The sequence below is a fragment of the Stigmatopora nigra genome, chromosome 13 (genome assembly GCF_051989575.1).
Source record: "Stigmatopora nigra isolate UIUO_SnigA chromosome 13, RoL_Snig_1.1, whole genome shotgun sequence".
NCBI classification, from domain to species: domain Eukaryota; kingdom Metazoa; phylum Chordata; class Actinopteri; order Syngnathiformes; family Syngnathidae; genus Stigmatopora; species Stigmatopora nigra.
Window position 1 is genome coordinate 434,508 of NC_135520.1, and position 16,478 is coordinate 450,985.

The following is a 16,478-nucleotide window of genomic DNA, read 5'->3' on the forward strand; positions in this document are numbered from 1 at the left end:
AATGTAGGTCAAATGCAGCTGCTCAAGAATAAACACTTAAGAAACAAGGCAGTAGTACTAACTAGTAGCTATTGTCTTATTTTGTTATGTAGTACTATCATTGGACGAAATGAAGACAAAAGGTTCTATTTTTAGATTCTTTTTTTGTCATCAACTTGGCTTCCACTGAGTAGAAACTGCAATTATTGTCTCGTTAGCCATATGTTTTTGTCCCACCTTAAAGTATGCATGCTGTAGCTCCTCCCCTCCCTTCTGACTGTGCGCCACTCATCGTCCTTTACGGGCGGGGAAAGAGCACACAGAGGACTTGGGTAGGAAGGTAGCAGCAGAGGAGAGAAAAACGAGCAGGAGCCGGCAAACCGCGTGCTGCTGGTGGTGTTAGTGGCCACAACTAGCCCAGGCGGCCGGGAGAGGAAGAGGAGGAGGACGCCTTCTGCAACAACACACACATAGTCCCTACCTGGGCAGGCAGGCAGGCATCGAGGCACCATGGCGGAGAGAAGCGGCCGGCTGAGCTTCCCCGGCAGCGGGGCTCTCAACAGACCGGTGCCGATGAATTTGTTTGCCACTTGGGAAATCGATGGATCGTCTCCCAATTGCATCCCGAGGTAAGCATGCTTTTCTGCCTTATTTTCTGCAAACTTTGCGCTGCCGCTAAGTCGCCATTGCCACGCCGGGTTGCGGCGGAGGAAGCTGAGGTTTGCGGGGCGGTTAACGGGGCGTTTGCGGTGTGCACTTGCGGAGGCGGCCATTGGGTGCCCCAGCCGGAGGAGGCTTCAATCTCACTTTAGGAGGGATAACGAGATGCTACACCCCAAAAAAGCCCCCATATCCCTGCCCCACCTTAGACTTAATCCCATAGAAAAGATGCTCATCCCAAATTTCCTTCGTCACGTCAATAACAAAGATATTTGCTCTACATTAATGTGCCACATTAACTATGAGATAGCAAAAAAATCCTTGTCTGATTACATATCAGCAGTAGTATTTCCATTTATTCTTCTGGCTGCAATGTATTTGGACAGCATTTTTGTATAAAACGTCATCCTAGAGGAGGGGAGAGCAGGGTGGCTTGTCACATTTGAAACTCTTGAATGCAAAATGTGCACATCTTCCAAGTAGCCCAACAGTGGCACGTGTCTACCTTCTGCTACGCTTCATTAACCTTTTGGACACTTAACTGTTGGACCGCCCTTGACGGAGATGGACGTTAATAGCGTGGTGGTCCACGTCATCACCCCCCTATATTCACAAATGTATTTGGAGGTATTTCATGCTGGCGTTCCTGGAATGGAGAGTAGGATGGCGCCGAGAGACGCGCTTTGTTCCCACTGGCGTTCTTCTCCTACACGCACATCCTGGGAATCTTCTCCGTGGGAAGACATTTTGGACGGCTGTGGACGTCAAGGCCGCCCAACAAAGTTAAATAACCATAGTGAGATTACGTGGCGTCTGGGAAAGTGGCGCTTGGGGGAGGCGGGGGGGGGGGGGGGGGGGTGGCAAAGTTGACTTGAGCGCTGGCAAATCTCCACTTGGCCGCGTTAGCAGATTAGCGAGGACTTTTGCTAATGAAGGCTTTTTGTCCAAAATGGCTTTTTAGCCGATTGTTTCACTCGCCTCGTCCTTCTATTCAATTCCCATCAAGGTGATGATGATGAGGAGGATGAGGATGATGCTGGCTGGCCTTGACTTTGGCTTATCATCATCATCATCATTATCTTTCTTTTTTTTGCACCCATCTGTCTAGAAGCGTGGCCGTTAAAAAAAGACATTTACGGATAATAAGTCACGCCATCGCAAAGTAGAATTAAAACACTAAAAGTATATTTAGGATTAAAGAAATCTTTCATATTGGACAACGACAAGAATATAGTTCGTAATATTTAAAAATTGATTCATTCATTTTCTGAACTGCTTCATCCTCAAAAGGGTCGTGGGGGTGCTGGAGCCTATCCCAGCTGACTTTGAGCACTGGGAGACAAACAACCAATCATAGCTTGGCCTCAATTTAGCCTACAGTTAGCCTAGCATGGATGTTTATGCCTTGTGTGGACTGACCTGGATTCGAACCCAGGACCCCAGAACAGCGATGCCAACACGCTAACCACTCATTCAAATATTGAAAATGTTTGATCAAATATTTATGCTTTGTATTGATCTAAAATATAAAATGGGTCAACCCATTGGGATGGCTTGGCGTGGTCAACAGACCCTCGGACTGATGTTGAGTAACCCCCCCTCCCCTCCACCCCCAGCTGCCTAGCAACAGGCCTGATTTTCTTGTGTGCAATCAGTAAGCACCTGGGGGACGCGCTTTGATGTTCTGCGCCCATTTCCGGGGTTGCCATGGGAATCCTCCTCCTCCGCTGCCCTCTTAGGTGAACCAGCTCAAGTTAGCCAGTTAGCCAATGAAACAAATCCAAATCAACCATTGAAGGAAATCCAGTGGTTAAGCCCCACCCCTTGTCAATTCCAAACCAAAGTCAGCCGAAAGAAGGCTTGGCTTTTATGGTGCGTCTGGGGAACGGGTGTTGCCTTTCCCTGGAACCGGATCCCGCACAGGGCGACGGGCGGACCCCCAAGGTCGGCCGTCTTGAAATCTCATTCTTGGCGATCGATAGAAAACTTGCCGACGCCGTCAAATCTCGGCTCGAGGACGCAGGGGATGTTTTGGTCCGAAAAGTGCGTTTCAGAAGACTAAGATTGGAAACATGGAGTTTTTTTGAGGTGATTGTGTTGTGTTGAAAGAAAAATGCCATCCAAATATGCTAAAAGTGGGTCAACTCCGCCAACACAAGAAATCCTGTGAGAAATCCGTAAAAGAGTGTCCCATTAAAAATAGCTCCCAGAAGGCAGTGTCCTACCTAAGGATAACAAACCTTAGCTAACGAGTTAGTAGTTTTGCGCCTGGGCGTCGCTCAGCAGCACAAAGCATAAGGCTTCAATTGTGGTCGCTGGCACGGAGACAATGTCGTCCTTGATGGTGGAGGGCCGGGCCGCTTAGCGCGTCCGTGCCCGGGACCTCGCCATTTCAAAGGCGTGTCAGACCTGCCATTGTCATCCCGACACACTCTTTGCTTTTTCATGCCTTCCTAAGAAAATGTCCAAGATCCTCCACCGATTTAAAGAATAATAGTTTTTTTTCTCCAAAAGCCTGACCTGTTAATGTCGCTTTTTTTAATTGTCAATTTCCATGTTTTTGCATAAATGACCTTATTGGTCTGGAGTGAAAGGGAGATGATTGTTGGCCAGCCTCTCTGAATAATTGAGCTTTCCTCCCCCCCTCCAACTTTTGTCTGGTGGAGGAAGCGTCTGAAGAAAAAAAAATCCAGAGTCTCACGCTCGGACAATGCCACCCCCCTCCCTGAAAGCCCCCTCCTCTTCAAGGTGTCCATTTGGTGGCGTTGGCACAAGCCAAGCCAACAAACCAATTGCACCTTTTTTTAGAAAAAAAAAAACTATGGCTATGATTATGGATTTCAGGGCTTATTGGATTGATTTTGCTTTCCGTAGCTTGAATTTCTTTTGCGTGTTGGAACAAAATGTTCTTATTGATGCTTTTTAAGTAGAGGTACTATGTATGACCAAATCTTCCATTAGCGCCCTCTAGCGAAACAATTGCATACTGCAACCACTTACGTACTCGGTTGACTGATTCATACCTTTTGCTGGCGACCAATCCTAGTCCACCCTCTCCGTTGTTCGGCTCCGGCGCCCCGCGTCTTAGATAACGATGAATGATCGGTGTATTATTTTTTTTTCCCACCAGGCTTTGCAGTCTGACGCTAAACAAGCTGGTGGTTCTCCGGGAACTGGACAAGGAGCTCATCTCGGTGGTGGTGGCCGTCAAAATCCAAGTAGGGAAGCGCAAAGCCCAAATTCAGTCTTTGTGGACGTGAAAGGTAAGCAGTTGTTGTTCCTTTTTGTCTCCTCCAGGGCTCCAAACGCATCCTTCGCTCCCACGAGATCGTGCTGCCGCCCGGCGGCTCCGTGGAGACGGAGCTGGCCCTCACCTTCTCGCTGCAGGTGCGACCCCGTCCGGGATTCTGACTGTCCGAGGGGAAATCCCCAAAGTATTTCTTCTCCCTTCTCAGTATCCTCACTTCCTAAAGCGGGAGGGCAACAAACTTCAGATCCTGCTGCAGAGACGCAAACGCTACAAGAACCGAACCATCCTGGGCTACAAGACCTTGGCCGTGGGCTGCGTGGACATGGCTGAGGTGGGTGGGTGGGTGTTTGGACGGCATCCGGTACAAATTGGAGGATTCGTTTCAGACAGCATCAAGTATAAATAGCATGAAGACACTGTCCCAACATGGCGGTCCCTGGCCTGGCTTTTCCCGCAGGTGATGCAGCACCCGACGGAGGGAGGTCAGGTGCTGCCGCTGTGCAGCCATCAGAAGGAGCTCCTGGGGAAGGTGGCGGAGATCTGGATCCTCTCGCTCTCCAGCCAGCCCATCGACCACGAGGACGGCGGCTTGCAGGCCGGCGGACACAAGATCAAGTGCTCCGGTAACGCCAAAAAACCACACTGGCTTTTGGCCATTGTCCTGACATTTCTTCTTTTCCAGACAACTACTCGGAGGAGGAGGACGAGAGCTTCTCTTCCGAGCAGGAAGCCAGCGACGACGCGGGACAGGCTCAGGTGACCCCGGCGGGAATTAGGAGGGGCGATTAAAAAAAAAAATGCAGAAAAGACCTTTTTTTCCTGTTTTTTCCGGTTAGGACTTGGAAGATGACGAGTTTGACGTGCGCAAGCTGAAGAAGCAGAGGAGGTCCATCGTCAGGACGGCGTCTATCACAAGGGTTAGTCAAGAAAATAATCATCCAAATCTAATATATAGTCTGTTCATCATATTTTTTTGTGCTTTTGTAGCAGCAAAATTTCAAGCAGCGAGTGGTGGCTCTCCTCAAGAGGTTCCGGGTATCCGACGAGGTGACCCACAACCGGGAACGACCACGAGCGCCCACCCCTAGCGGAATGGCGAGTTGACCACCCTTGTCAGGTTTTAGACTCGGAGCAGGACCCGGCCGAGGTTCCCCCCGAGGTGGAGGAGGAAGACCTGGACCTGGACAGTGTGGAGTTTGACAATCCCAGCGACAGCGGTCCCGAGCTGGACGACGACGACAGCGTGCTGAGCACCCCCAAACCTAAACTCAAGTGAGCACGCGACACGGCTATTCCTCTGTCTTTTTAAAAAAAAAAAGTCATCCGAGTTTGTTTACTACTCCAGGCCATATTTCGAGGGGATCTCCTTGTCCAGCTCGCAGACGGAAATCGGAAGCATCCACAGCGGCCGCAGCCACCGCGAGCCCCCCAGCCCGGTCAGACAGGCGTCCGTCCCGCCTCCTTTGGACCGGGAGGACCGGCAGCGGCAATCAGTCTTTTGTCTTCCCCTTCCAGATGGAAGCGCACGAAAACAAACGCGTCGGGGACGACGGCGACGGCTCCGACGACGTCCCTTACGTGAGTGCGCCCTCCAAAGACGTGGTAGTCCATAAACCGGATGGGTGTCCAAATCTATGTCGACATGGATTTTGACAGGGAAAAGTAAGTAGAAGGCCGTCCAATTTTGTTTGTTCAGGAGCTTCCGGAGGCGGTGACGCCCACCACGGAGCTGGAGATGGACAACATGGACACCTTCTTGGACAGACTGCCCCCTAGTGGCAAGATGACCAAGACTGAGTCGCTCATCATTTCATCCAACAGGTGGAATTGTGCCAATGATTGACTTTTATATAGAGAAGAATATTTCCTTTCAAGTTTTAGAAGCTTAATCCGTAGCTCCGCCCAGTGACCGTGCATTGCTGGTCCCACCCACCCAGGCAGGAACCCAAGATGGCGGGGCGGCGAGGTCGCAGCACGTCGCTGAAGGAGCGGCAGGCCAACCGACCTCAGAACGAGCGCGCCAACAGCCTGGACAACGAGCGGGCGCCGGACACCCGCAGCCACTTGCAGGCCAGTGGCGTGCCAGCCAGTGGCGTGCCGGCCGGCCGGCCCCTCCGTCCAATCTCCCAGAACTCCGCCTATAACTCTCCCTCCCCCACAGATCCCCAGGAAGACGGTGTACGACCAACTCAACCACATCCTGGCGGCGGACAACCATCTTCCCGACAGCATCGTCCTGGTGGACACGTCCGACTGGCGGGGACAGGTGAGCCGACGTCCATCCCCCTCCCCGACGCCCCTGACCTTCGGCTCTTTTCCTCCAGTACCTGTCGGACGCGCTCCAGAAGCAGCGCCTCCCGGTGGTGTGCACCTGCACCACGGCCGACGTCCAAGCGGCGTTCAACACCATCGTGTCCCGCATCCAAAGATTGTGAGTTTCCTAATTGGCCGTCAATCCGTTTGGCCGTCCCCCTTTTTGAATCCTTTTGTTCCCGCCCACCACCACCACCACGCAGCTGCAACTGCAACTCTCAGACGCCCGTCCCCATCAAGATCGCGGTGGCGGGCGCGCAACACTACCTGGGCGGCGTGCTCCGCCTCTTTGTGGACCACCTGACCCACAAGACCCCCGACTGGCTGGGATACATGCGCTTCCTGGTCATCCCGCTGGGTGCGTAGGCCCGCCCTGTTTTTGTTTTGTGAAATCCCCGTTTGAACGGCACGTGATTTTTCGAACCCGTGTGCAGGGGCCAACCCGGTGTCCAAGTACCTGGGCGGCATGGACTCCAGATACGACGGTCTTTTCCAGGACGCGGCTTGGAAGGAACTCTTTCACCGGCCCGAGGCCCCTTCGCTGGGTAAGTCAGGTCGACGGGACCGACGGGTGGACGGCGGCCGCCTCCCCCCGTTCAAAATGGACGCCGCCGTACGTGCAGTCCAGGAGAGTCCGGACGTGGCGTCCAGGGTGACGCAGTACATGCTGGGCGCCAACGGGGCGCACCAGCTCCCCATCGCCGAGGCCATGCTGACCTACAAGCAAAAAAGGTATTTTTGGGGGGCAAATTTGGCATATTGTCAGATGGAGCCCCGCCCCCTTGAGTCGTGACGGTGTCAAATGTTCTACTGACATTTAATGTGTGTGAGTGTGTTTGCAAATAACATTGTTGTGTGCTTTGTGTTGTTTTTTTTGTTTGTTTTTTTTGTCTCTCTTTTGTTATTTTTGAAGGAAAAAGAGCTTTCATTTTGATTTTGCCATCAGGTACTGTGCTCCATTTTCATTGTCTCTCTTTCGATTCCATTCCCATCTTCTTCCTCGTCTCGCCGCCATTTTCCAGCCACTCTCGCTATCATTGGATCAAATATGAATCCCACTTAAAAATAACGTCACGGCCATTTGAATGATTTCGCATTGTCGTCATCATCATCCCCTAAAATGGGCCAGGAGATTGGACGCGATCCATTTGAGCCGGTAGTCCCGGTTGGAATGGATTGGACGTCCGTCGCCGTCAATGGCGCCGAGACCGATAACCGCCACCACTCCCACCACCACGGACTGAGATATGGCATGCGCCTGCCTCTATGGCAGATATTCCGGTACTCCAATGGATGATGTGTGTGGGGCTCTGCATTCAGTTTGTCTTCTTCTTTGTCTGTGCCCCACCTACTTTCCCTCTTCCCATAGCCTGCCCGTTTCTTCCCTGGGGGGGCGATGGCAGGTGTCCTCAAGGCAAGGGCGACCGCCTCTTTTCCTCTTTGTGACTTGCTAGCATGGAGAGCTTCTTGGGTTGGCTTCTTTTATGGGAACCTAGACCGACCCGCATGTCCACCATTTTTTTTTTAGACGAGGGGGGCCCAACTCGGGTCCTTCGGGGGCCCCCATTTGCTCTTTTTTCCAACTCCTGAAGGAAATGGTCAAGTCATCAACGATCCCGATGATGGGATTCAGTTGTGTCTTGGAAAACAGACTGACTAAGTGGTTGTTCTCCAAGTTCTCCAAGTTGGGCACCCCCATTTGAGCCCTCCCTTACCCTTAGAATAGAGCCCCACTTTAGCTTCAGGGCTGCTACCAACTATGGTTTTGACAACACAATTTGGTCTAAAATGAGTCCAACAATGGACAATCAAAATAGTTAGTCGGAGGTCAATGAGATCAAAGTGGCGGCCCTAAACTTTGCCGCTGTTGCTAGGCAGAATTCTCCCAGTCGTCTTTGTTGGGGTTCTCCAATTGTTCTTGTTTTTCCGCAGCCCCGATGAGGATTCGTGCCAGAAATTCATCCCCTTCGTCGGCGTGAGTAACGTCGCCGTCGAATTGTGGGTGTGCCACGGGTGCACCGTTCAGGAAAATCTCTGACTCAATTCCGTAGATGGTCCAGGTGGGAATCGTGGAGCCGTCTTCGGCGACAGCGGGCAAGTTTTTAATTCATTTATTTTAGATAAAGCGCACATTTATTTGCTAATTCAGTATTCCGTTGGATCTGCTCCGCCCCCAAGGCGACTCGGACGACGCGGCGCCGGCCGGCTCCTCCTTTTTGCTGGCCACGCCCCCTCAAGTGTCACCGGTGCTAAAAGAGCTGTCGCCGACTCCGCCCTCCTCGCCGTCCGTCAACACCACCTTATGCGTCTATAGGTGAGCGCCACATATTGTCCAATATGAATTCAATGTTTTGTTTTTATATCATATTGAATAATATTCTTAATGCTACAAAGACATTTTCCATTGAATATTAGCATTATGCTAGCAGGCGCTCAAAAAGTAAACCATTTTGTGTTTTGATACACGTGCAAAATGTATTTATATTAGCATTAAGCTAGCAGGTGCTTCCCCCCCCCCCATATTGTTTCTTACATAACAATATGTTTCAGGTTAGCATGGCTAATATATTTGTCTTCCCCATCATGTTCGGTCACAGTTCTGGCGGTCAAACGGAACTGATGGGCCTTCAGGTGGACTACTGGGTGGCCGACAGGAAGAAGGACGCGGAGAAGCGCGACTCGTCCTCCGCCGCCAAGAATACCCTCAAGTGCAATTTCCGCTCGCTGCAGGTCAGCCGGCTGCCCGCGGGGGGTGCCGAGCCGGGCGCCCTGCCCGCCATGTCCATGACGGTGGTGACCAAGGAGAAGAACAAGAAGGGTAAGAACCGCTCAGGTGGAAGCAGAAAAAAAAGTTGAAAATACGAGACGTTGTCAAATTGTCGTGGCAGTGATGTTTCTGGCCAAAAAGAGCAAAGACAAGGAGGTGGAGTCCAAAAGTCAGGTGATCGAGGGCATCAGTCGCCTCATCTGCACCGCCAAGCACCAGCACAACATGTTGACGGGTAAATGTCCGGGAAAGACCTTGAAAGCTGCGGCTTATAGTCCGGCCAATACACTCAACGTTCATTATGAGGCTATTTTCAAATGTTTTGTTGAATTATTCCACAGTGATTGACTGTTTTGACATTTGTACATTTCTGGCACAGTGTCGATCGACGGCGCCGAGTGGAACGATGTCAAGTTTTTCCAGCTGGCGGCGCAGTGGTCGTCGCACGTCAAACATTTCCCCATCGCCGTCTTCGGCCACGTCAAAGGACCCTACTAAAGACCACCCCGTTTAACCCATTTCCTTATTTTATCCGTGTCCTACTTTTATTTCTCCAACTTGACCTCTGCTTTGTGGTGGTTTTTAAGGACGTAGCACTTGAGCTAAATGCTAACGCCACGTCCCAAAAGGACGGCGTGTTAGCCAAAGCACATCCCGCGCACGAAGGAAGTTCTATTTTAACAAAAAAAAAAGAGATTTTTAAGCGGGGGAAAGTTCGACAACAGGTGCAATAGTGAATTTAAAAAATGCCTTGCAGCCAAATGTCCAGTGGTATGATTCCAGCTCAAATTGAGATCAATCTCAAATCCTAGCACAAGGCCAGCGACAACTTTACATGATGGATTTCTCTTCTCCACCTGCACACGACATGCCATGATATGTAGATTATTGATCAATTATTATTCTTTTGTAGCGCCAGTCCGGCAAGCAAACGCCAATAATTGTAATTATCAGGCAGGTTTTTGATAAGTGCCTACATCAAGTTCCCGATTGCATTTAAAAAAAATGATGAGCGATGCATGATTGTACGTGTGCACTTTTCTGTTCTTTAAAAACACTAAATGAATTCCTTTAAAAAGAGCATTTATTTGATTTTTTGTCAAGTCCAAACCATTGTCATACATAAAGCCCCCGTGTAATAAAACTACCACCTACTAAAATGTGCTGACATGTCAATTTATTGCCTTTTCTATTGAAGCATGCTGCAAAATCAGATTTAAAAATGTTTGTTTTTTAGTCTGGCATAAACCTCATAATAAATGCATGCAATGGGGCTATAGTTTTATAATTGAACTTCACCTTCACAAGTACATTTTTGGACTGAAATAACAAGACAGTTGATGAACGGTTTGTGAGTAGTTGACGTCAAACGACTCATAAAACAGACAAATGTTATATTAAAAACCACCGCAAGAGTACACATTGATGCTCGTCAGAGTTGATGATGCTTAGTGACAGGCAGGGGGGGGGGGGGGGGGGCAGGGTGCTGTTCTGTGATTGGCTGGAAATAAAGGAAGGCGGGAGGAGGGTCCTTCCAATCTAGCGTCTTGCGTAGGACGCCTGCCGTTTTGGACGGCCATCCAAACATCCATCCGTCTTCGACGTCCAACACCATTAGCTGCCACAATGAGCTCCTCGCCGGGCTACGAGCTTCACGAGTCGGCCAGCACGTGAGAAGCCAGCCCGGTAGTCGCCCGGTAGTTGCCCTCCACCACCATGAAGGTGCTGAAGGGTTGCGGTATGCGCTCGTCCGTGGGCTTTCTGTCCCGCCGCGGGCTGACGGGGCAGCCGCTCATGAAGGACGAGTTCCAGCGGCGTAGGCTGTCCGGCTGCACCAGCCTCTACAAGAAGGACCTGCTCGGACACTTTGGCTGCGTTAACGCCATCGAGTTCTCCAACAACGGTGGAGAGTGGTTGGTGTCCGGTAGGTTGCCCCCTCTTCGCTCTCCGGTGCTAATTTTGCTAGCGTGCTATGCTATTGCTATACACTAGTATTACTATTGCTATGCTATATTATTGCTATGCTATGCTAGCTTCGGACCAGCCTCCTCATTCTGAACGATGTTCGTTAGCCGAGCTTTTTCGACAGCGTAATGTTTACACGTAGCTAGCTTCTCGGCGGCGGCTTGGCCGTGGTCGCGGAGAAGCCCTCCGACAGTCAGCCCGTCATTAAAGCTGTTAATAGTGTTTTGACGTGGCTAAAAATAGTCGTGCGGGCCTCCTGGTAGCATGACAGCCCTGCCGTCTTATTGAAATCATTCAAATGCCTAATCGTGTTGACAGCGACAGCTCAAGTCTTTGTGTGAACTCCCTCAACTAGTGCAGATACTTCCAAAATAATACTTGCTGAATCAACCATGGACTTGGGTAGAGGCCAATAAAAATAAACTCTAAACTTTGTACCTTATATCGTGAGGAGTCCTAAAGACTCACCACCTAAATGCAGATAATTGTTAGATAGCCAAAAGCATGGATGAAACCATTTGAGTGAAGGACACTTGAAATCGAATGAAGTTTCTACTTTGTTTACACTGAGGGTGGAATGACTTAGACAGCCCAAGTAGTGGTAAGAAGGATAAGCCCGCTGAAAGCAAAAGTAGCCATTCCAATCCATTTGTCGCCATTTGACGGCTTCATCTTGTGCACGTTTGAGTTGGCGTTTGGTGTCCGCAGGGGGAGACGACCGCCGGGTGCTCCTGTGGCACATGGAAGAAGCCCTCCACTCTCGTGCCAAGCCAGTCAAGTTGAAAGGAGAACATCTGTCCAACATCTTCTGCCTGGCCTTTGACAGCAGCAATAAGAAGGTTTTCTCTGGAGGTAACGGCACGCCAGACGGATTCTTCCAAACCTACAAACCTATTGCACACATCCATCCGTGGGATCCGGCGCTAACTTTTTCCTTTTCTTTCCCGTGAGGCAGGAAACGACGAGCAAGTGATTCTTCACGACGTGGAGAGGTACGTAGCTTTTGTCGTTAGCCGCTCGGCCGGTCACGAAAACAAACCCTGTCTTATTTTGGTGGTGGTAGGCGAGAGACGCTCAACGTCTTCCTGCACATCGACGCCGTGTACAGCCTCTCGGTCAGCCCCGTGAACGACAACGTCTTTGCCAGTTCATCGGACGACGGCCGCGTCCTCATCTGGGACACCCGAGAGCCGCCGCACGGAGGTACGTCGCCCGTCACCTGGTCGGGGCCGCGGTGCCTGTTTAACGCTGTTTTTTTTTTTTTTTGTTGCATTGGTAGAACCGTTCTGCCTGGCCAATTACCCGTCGGCCTTTCACAGCGTGATGTTCAACCCGGCGGAGCCCCGACTGTTGGCCACCGCCAATTCCAAGGAAGGCGTGGGCTTGTGGGACATCCGAAAGCCACGCAGGTGAGAAATTGAACGTCACAAATGAGCTACATTTGGTACATTTTATACTGTACAAAAGACATGAAGTGAAGGAGATTGATTTTTTTAAAAATCTTTGTTCTCAGCACTCTTCTGCGTTACGGTGGCAGCATGTCACTTCAGAGCGCCATGAGCGTGCGCTTTAACAGCACGGGCACCCAACTGCTGGCGCTGCGCCGTCGCCTGCCGCCCGTCCTCTACGAACTCCACTCGCGCCTGCCCAGCTTCCAGTTTGACAACCAAGGCTACTTCAACTCGTGCACCATGAAGAGCTGCTGCTTCGCCGGCGACCGCGATCAAGTAAGTCGCCGCGTCCTTCTCAAAAAAGTGCTTAAGGATTTTATTTCAATATTTTCATAGATGCCAATTTCTTGTTAAATGTCTTTGAAATACTATCTGGAAATTTTAGTGTAGCAACATAAATACGAACATGAAATGGGGGGGGTGAAAGAATTCGACAATACTTTTAACCGCCACACGAGGGCAGTAGTGGATAGCATGGGGGCTTAAACATTAGTTTGAAAGAATAAAACAAAAACGTATCTTGTTTAATTTTTGTCTTTGGTCGTCTAAATATTTTTCTTGTGTGCGCTACAGTACATCTTGTCTGGCTCGGACGACTTTAACCTGTACATGTGGAAAATCCCCAAAGACCCCGAAAGAGGTGAGCCAGCAGCGTCCGTCCGTCCGGCACATTTGAAGCAAACTAGCGAGATGTTTTGTTGTCTAGTTGGACGTGTGGTGAACGGGGCCTTCATGGTCCTCAAAGGTCACCGCTCCATCGTCAACCAGGTGCGCTTCAACCCGCAGACGTACATGATTTGCTCCTCCGGCGTGGAAAAGGTCATCAAGGTGAGTCCATCTGCTCGTTGACGTCAACGCCCCTTGTTTTGAACGTTTCTGTATTTGTATGTTAATTTCCTTGTTTGAAAATGAGGCCGTTGCATGGATGGATTTGAACCCCGCCCAGTTATTTTGCAGCCACTTACCAGGTTTGACAACTCAATGACAGTTGAAATGATTTCGTGCCGCGCAGTGGAAAGGCAAAGTGTCAACGTGGAGTCCATTTAAAAAGGGAAATTAATATCCATATGACTCGAGACATCAAGTACCACAAATAGAAATTCAGTTGGAAACTTGTACATTTAAATGACGGTGTCAGTCAAATAGAGTGCGGCCTCCACATCCCAGACATTTTGATTGTGATTGCAAAGGGAAAATCAAGAAATGTTGTGATTTATTGAATGATGTATTTTTTTTTTTTTTTTGCAGGCGTGGAGCCCGTACCAGCAACCCGACAGCCTGGGCGACCTGGACGGCTGCGCGGAGGACAAATGCCGCAGCCTGTACACGCACGAGGAGTACATCAGTCTGGTGCTGAACAGCGGCAGCGGCCTGTCGCACGACTACGTCAGCCAGTCGGTCCAGGAGGACCCGCGCATGATGGCCTTCTTCGACTCGCTGGTGCGCCGCGAGATCGAGGGCTGGAGTTCCGACTCGGACTCGGACCTCAGCGAGGACGCCATCATGCAGCTGCACGCCCGGGGACGCCGCCCCGCCCCGGCCGAGGGAGCCCCGGCCGGGGCCGACGACTCGGACCGCTCCGGCTCGGGCGGGGACGGCGAGGGCCGCGCCGGGAGGCGGGGCGGCCGCGGCGCCGGCACCGGCACCGGCGGCTCGGACTCCAGCGAGTTCTGGCTGGACCCCATGCCGCGCCCCCGCCCGGGGGACTACACCACCTTGTCCATCCCCTCGTCCACGTCCCCCTCGCTCCCCGCCGGCGCCTCCAGCCCCTCGGCCGGCTCCAGCACCGAAGACGAGGAGCGACGGAGCGCCGTGCGCCGCCGCAACGTGATGAGGCGGCGGCGACGCGGGCGGGCCCCGTCCTCCCCCGGCGGGCCCGCCCCCTCGTCGCCCTCCGCCCGCGACTCGCCCTCCTCGGGGGAGGAGTCGGAAGACGGCGGCCGACGTCTGCGCCTGTCCGAGTTGGTGTGCGGCAGCCCGGCCATGTCGCCCGGCAGTCCGGCGGCCAACGGGAACGGGGACACGCCGCGACGGCCCGGCAGGACCCAAGCCGTCTCGGACGAGGACGACGACGATGGCGGCCAGGCGGAGGAGGTTTCCGTGGAGGAAAGTCGGACCGGGGATGCTCGCAAACCCCCCACGCAAAAGCGGACGCACACGGGATCGGAAGAGGGTGAGTGCGCCTCCTCGGAGAAAAAGTTCAAAACCTAGTCGCCGGTTTGCTCCTTTTTGGAGGCGACTTTAAAGATTAAAAAAAGTACCCCTGTCAAAGGAACCCTCGTCGGCCGTTTTCGGAATAATTTGCTAGTTCTGTCTTGGTGGAGGATCTTTTAGTGGAGGTTTTGTTAAGGGGGGGGAGGAGCTCCGTTTTACCGCCGTTGACCTTCTTTGACGGCGACAAGAAGAACTTGGGCTGCTTTAAAAGTCAACCCGTTCTACTACAAGCACGCGCTAACTTTATCACGTGACCGCTTGGTTTACCACGCTGAAATCCGGTAACAACATCAACGGGCTTTTATGTTATTTGGTAAATGGCTTCATTGGCGGCGACCGGGAGGCGTGCTGCAATTTAATTGGACGTCCGTCACGGCCGCCAATCGCAAGTCAGGTGGAGAACCAGTGAAGGAAGGATTTCGAGCACGGCCCTTTTGTGATTAGTAGCATCTTTTTGTTTCCAGCGCTTTGAAGGTTTAATAAGTTAAAAAAAAATAAAAAAAAGACTCACTATTTTGGTTCAAGTGTTTCATGTGAGCTAACACTTTTTCGTTAGGGCGCTTTCGATTTGCTTTCCGAGGCTTTAGCTTTACAAAGCAGACATGTTTTCTGTCAATAAAAACACTCGCTTGGTCTTCAGACGACCCAAATTTTGCCTCTTTCTTTAGCATAGTGCTACTGGTATTAAGTAGCATATATATTTACAATCCTTTGTCTCCCTTGTGTCTAGTAAGCGACAAGATATAAACACTCCCACGTGGCACATTGAAAGCCATCCTCTGATTTCCATTCCAAAGTTCACCCGCTCTTCTTCTGACTTTAGCTCCACTTTACAAGATTTCTGTCTTTTTTTGGGGAGGCCTTGGTAGCATCTCCGACCATTTGTTGCGCCACCAGCGCATCACCAAGCAATTCAAACGGGAGGCATGATCCTCCCTTAAATGGCCAAGCGTCCATAAGAAGTTCAAAAACATCAATAATGAGTTCAAAAAATATATTTTCAAGCCTTGCTATCGTCTTGCATGACTTCAGGATTTATTTTTCTATGTTTGTGACCGTCAACTTTTTTCAACATTTTTAATCATTTTACAACATGGCAACATTTCTGAATGCTGATGTCACTCATTTCGTCTTAGCACATTTTTGTCGTATTTTTCATTTGTAAGATGGGCACAAAGACGCAGTGTATTTAAAAAAAAAAGAAAAAGGAAAAAATGTGTGGCTCTTCTTGCAACAAGCAGCTGAGCACAATGTGTGTGCGCACGTGTGTGTGTGCGTGTGTGTGTGTGTGTGTGACATCACTTTCCCAAACATTCATCTCATCCCCTTTGAAAGTTTGTCCATATATGGAAGAGCACGCCGGGTTCGTCTCTCCCGGGCGAGGAGGAGGAACAACGGTTACCTTACAAGGCAGAGCGACCTGCACGTTTGTCTGACTGGACGCCGACCGACTCACCTTTGCTTCTTCCAGGTCAGCTTACCCGTGCCATCGCAACGGTCAAAAGGACCCGGCGAAATAACCTAAGCGGTGATTGAGCGGACAGAGCACCCCCAAAATATTTTTTAGGTGAGGTCTCTGCTCGCTGGGGTGCCTTCACACCAGGGCCCCGAATCTCACAGTGGTGTCCAAATGGAGGCGACCCCGGTGACCCGAAGGCCGCCAATTTCTCATTTAACGCACGCCGACGTGCGCCGTGGATGAATTGACAGTTTGTCATGGCTAATGCAGCCGTGCGAGCTGCGCCCCAAGTTTTCGCGATGAGACGAAGCATTTGGTGCTCGCCCGATACGCAACCCGTCATGTCTTAAGGGTTTTTGACGGATGGGCTGTCAAGCAAAGTGTCCGGACTCTAATTTTGCAACTTGAAATGTCCAATTG

At 51.1% G+C, this 16,478-nt stretch overlaps 2 protein-coding genes across 6 annotated transcripts; both read left to right on the top strand.

The window, feature by feature from the left end:
* The first annotated feature begins 266 nt into the window (after nt 1–266).
* pacs2 (phosphofurin acidic cluster sorting protein 2) lies at nt 267–10,133 on the top strand. 4 transcript variants are annotated; one of them, XM_077731658.1, is made up of 26 exons: nt 267–608; nt 3,770–3,857; nt 3,937–4,026; nt 4,095–4,220; nt 4,347–4,512; nt 4,572–4,645; nt 4,726–4,806; nt 4,877–4,936; nt 5,007–5,161; nt 5,235–5,325; nt 5,405–5,467; nt 5,586–5,710; nt 5,827–5,959; nt 6,051–6,155; nt 6,214–6,320; nt 6,406–6,560; nt 6,637–6,747; nt 6,826–6,934; nt 7,116–7,148; nt 7,572–7,616; nt 8,135–8,177; nt 8,254–8,296; nt 8,381–8,516; nt 8,800–9,020; nt 9,091–9,204; nt 9,349–10,133. In XM_077731658.1, exons 1-26 carry the CDS (start codon nt 490–492, stop codon nt 9,465–9,467), a joined length of 2,712 nt encoding a protein of 903 aa, XP_077587784.1. In that variant the 5' UTR covers nt 267–489; the 3' UTR covers nt 9,468–10,133. The 4 variants fall into 4 exon arrangements, with proteins under 4 accessions (XP_077587784.1, XP_077587786.1, XP_077587785.1 ...); XM_077731660.1 differs by lacking the exon at nt 7,572–7,616; XM_077731659.1 differs by lacking the exon at nt 7,116–7,148.
* A 345-nt stretch (nt 10,134–10,478) lies between these two features.
* dcaf5 (ddb1 and cul4 associated factor 5) lies at nt 10,479–15,249 on the top strand. Of its 2 annotated transcripts, XM_077730757.1 has the most exons (9): nt 10,480–10,893; nt 11,643–11,786; nt 11,890–11,926; nt 11,998–12,137; nt 12,214–12,343; nt 12,448–12,661; nt 12,959–13,025; nt 13,092–13,213; nt 13,634–15,249. In XM_077730757.1, the coding sequence occupies exons 1-9, from the start codon at nt 10,686–10,688 to the stop codon at nt 14,594–14,596; spliced, it is 2,025 nt and encodes a 674-aa protein (XP_077586883.1). In that variant the 5' UTR covers nt 10,480–10,685; the 3' UTR covers nt 14,597–15,249. The 2 variants fall into 2 exon arrangements, with proteins under 2 accessions (XP_077586882.1, XP_077586883.1); XM_077730756.1 differs by having other exon boundaries at nt 10,479–10,893; nt 12,959–13,213.
* Nucleotides 15,250–16,478: the final 1,229 nt, after the last annotated feature.

Excerpts from the sequence above, each read along its gene's own strand:
- pacs2 (XM_077731658.1), top strand. The coding sequence starts at position 490 with ATGGCGGAGAGAAGCGGCCGGCTGAGCTTCCCCGGCAGCGGGGCTCTC. Across the intron at positions 6,935-7,115 it reads CTGACCTACAAGCAAAAAAG|GAAAAAGAGCTTTCATTTTG; the intron begins GTATTTTTGGGG and ends TTATTTTTGAAG. Across the intron at positions 7,617-8,134 it reads CGATGGCAGGTGTCCTCAAG|CCCCGATGAGGATTCGTGCC; the intron begins GCAAGGGCGACC and ends GTTTTTCCGCAG.
- dcaf5 (XM_077730756.1), top strand. The coding sequence starts at position 10,686 with ATGAAGGTGCTGAAGGGTTGCGGTATGCGCTCGTCCGTGGGCTTTCTG. Across the intron at positions 11,927-11,997 it reads ATTCTTCACGACGTGGAGAG|GCGAGAGACGCTCAACGTCT; the intron begins GTACGTAGCTTT and ends TGGTGGTGGTAG. Across the intron at positions 12,344-12,447 it reads GACATCCGAAAGCCACGCAG|CACTCTTCTGCGTTACGGTG; the intron begins GTGAGAAATTGA and ends CTTTGTTCTCAG.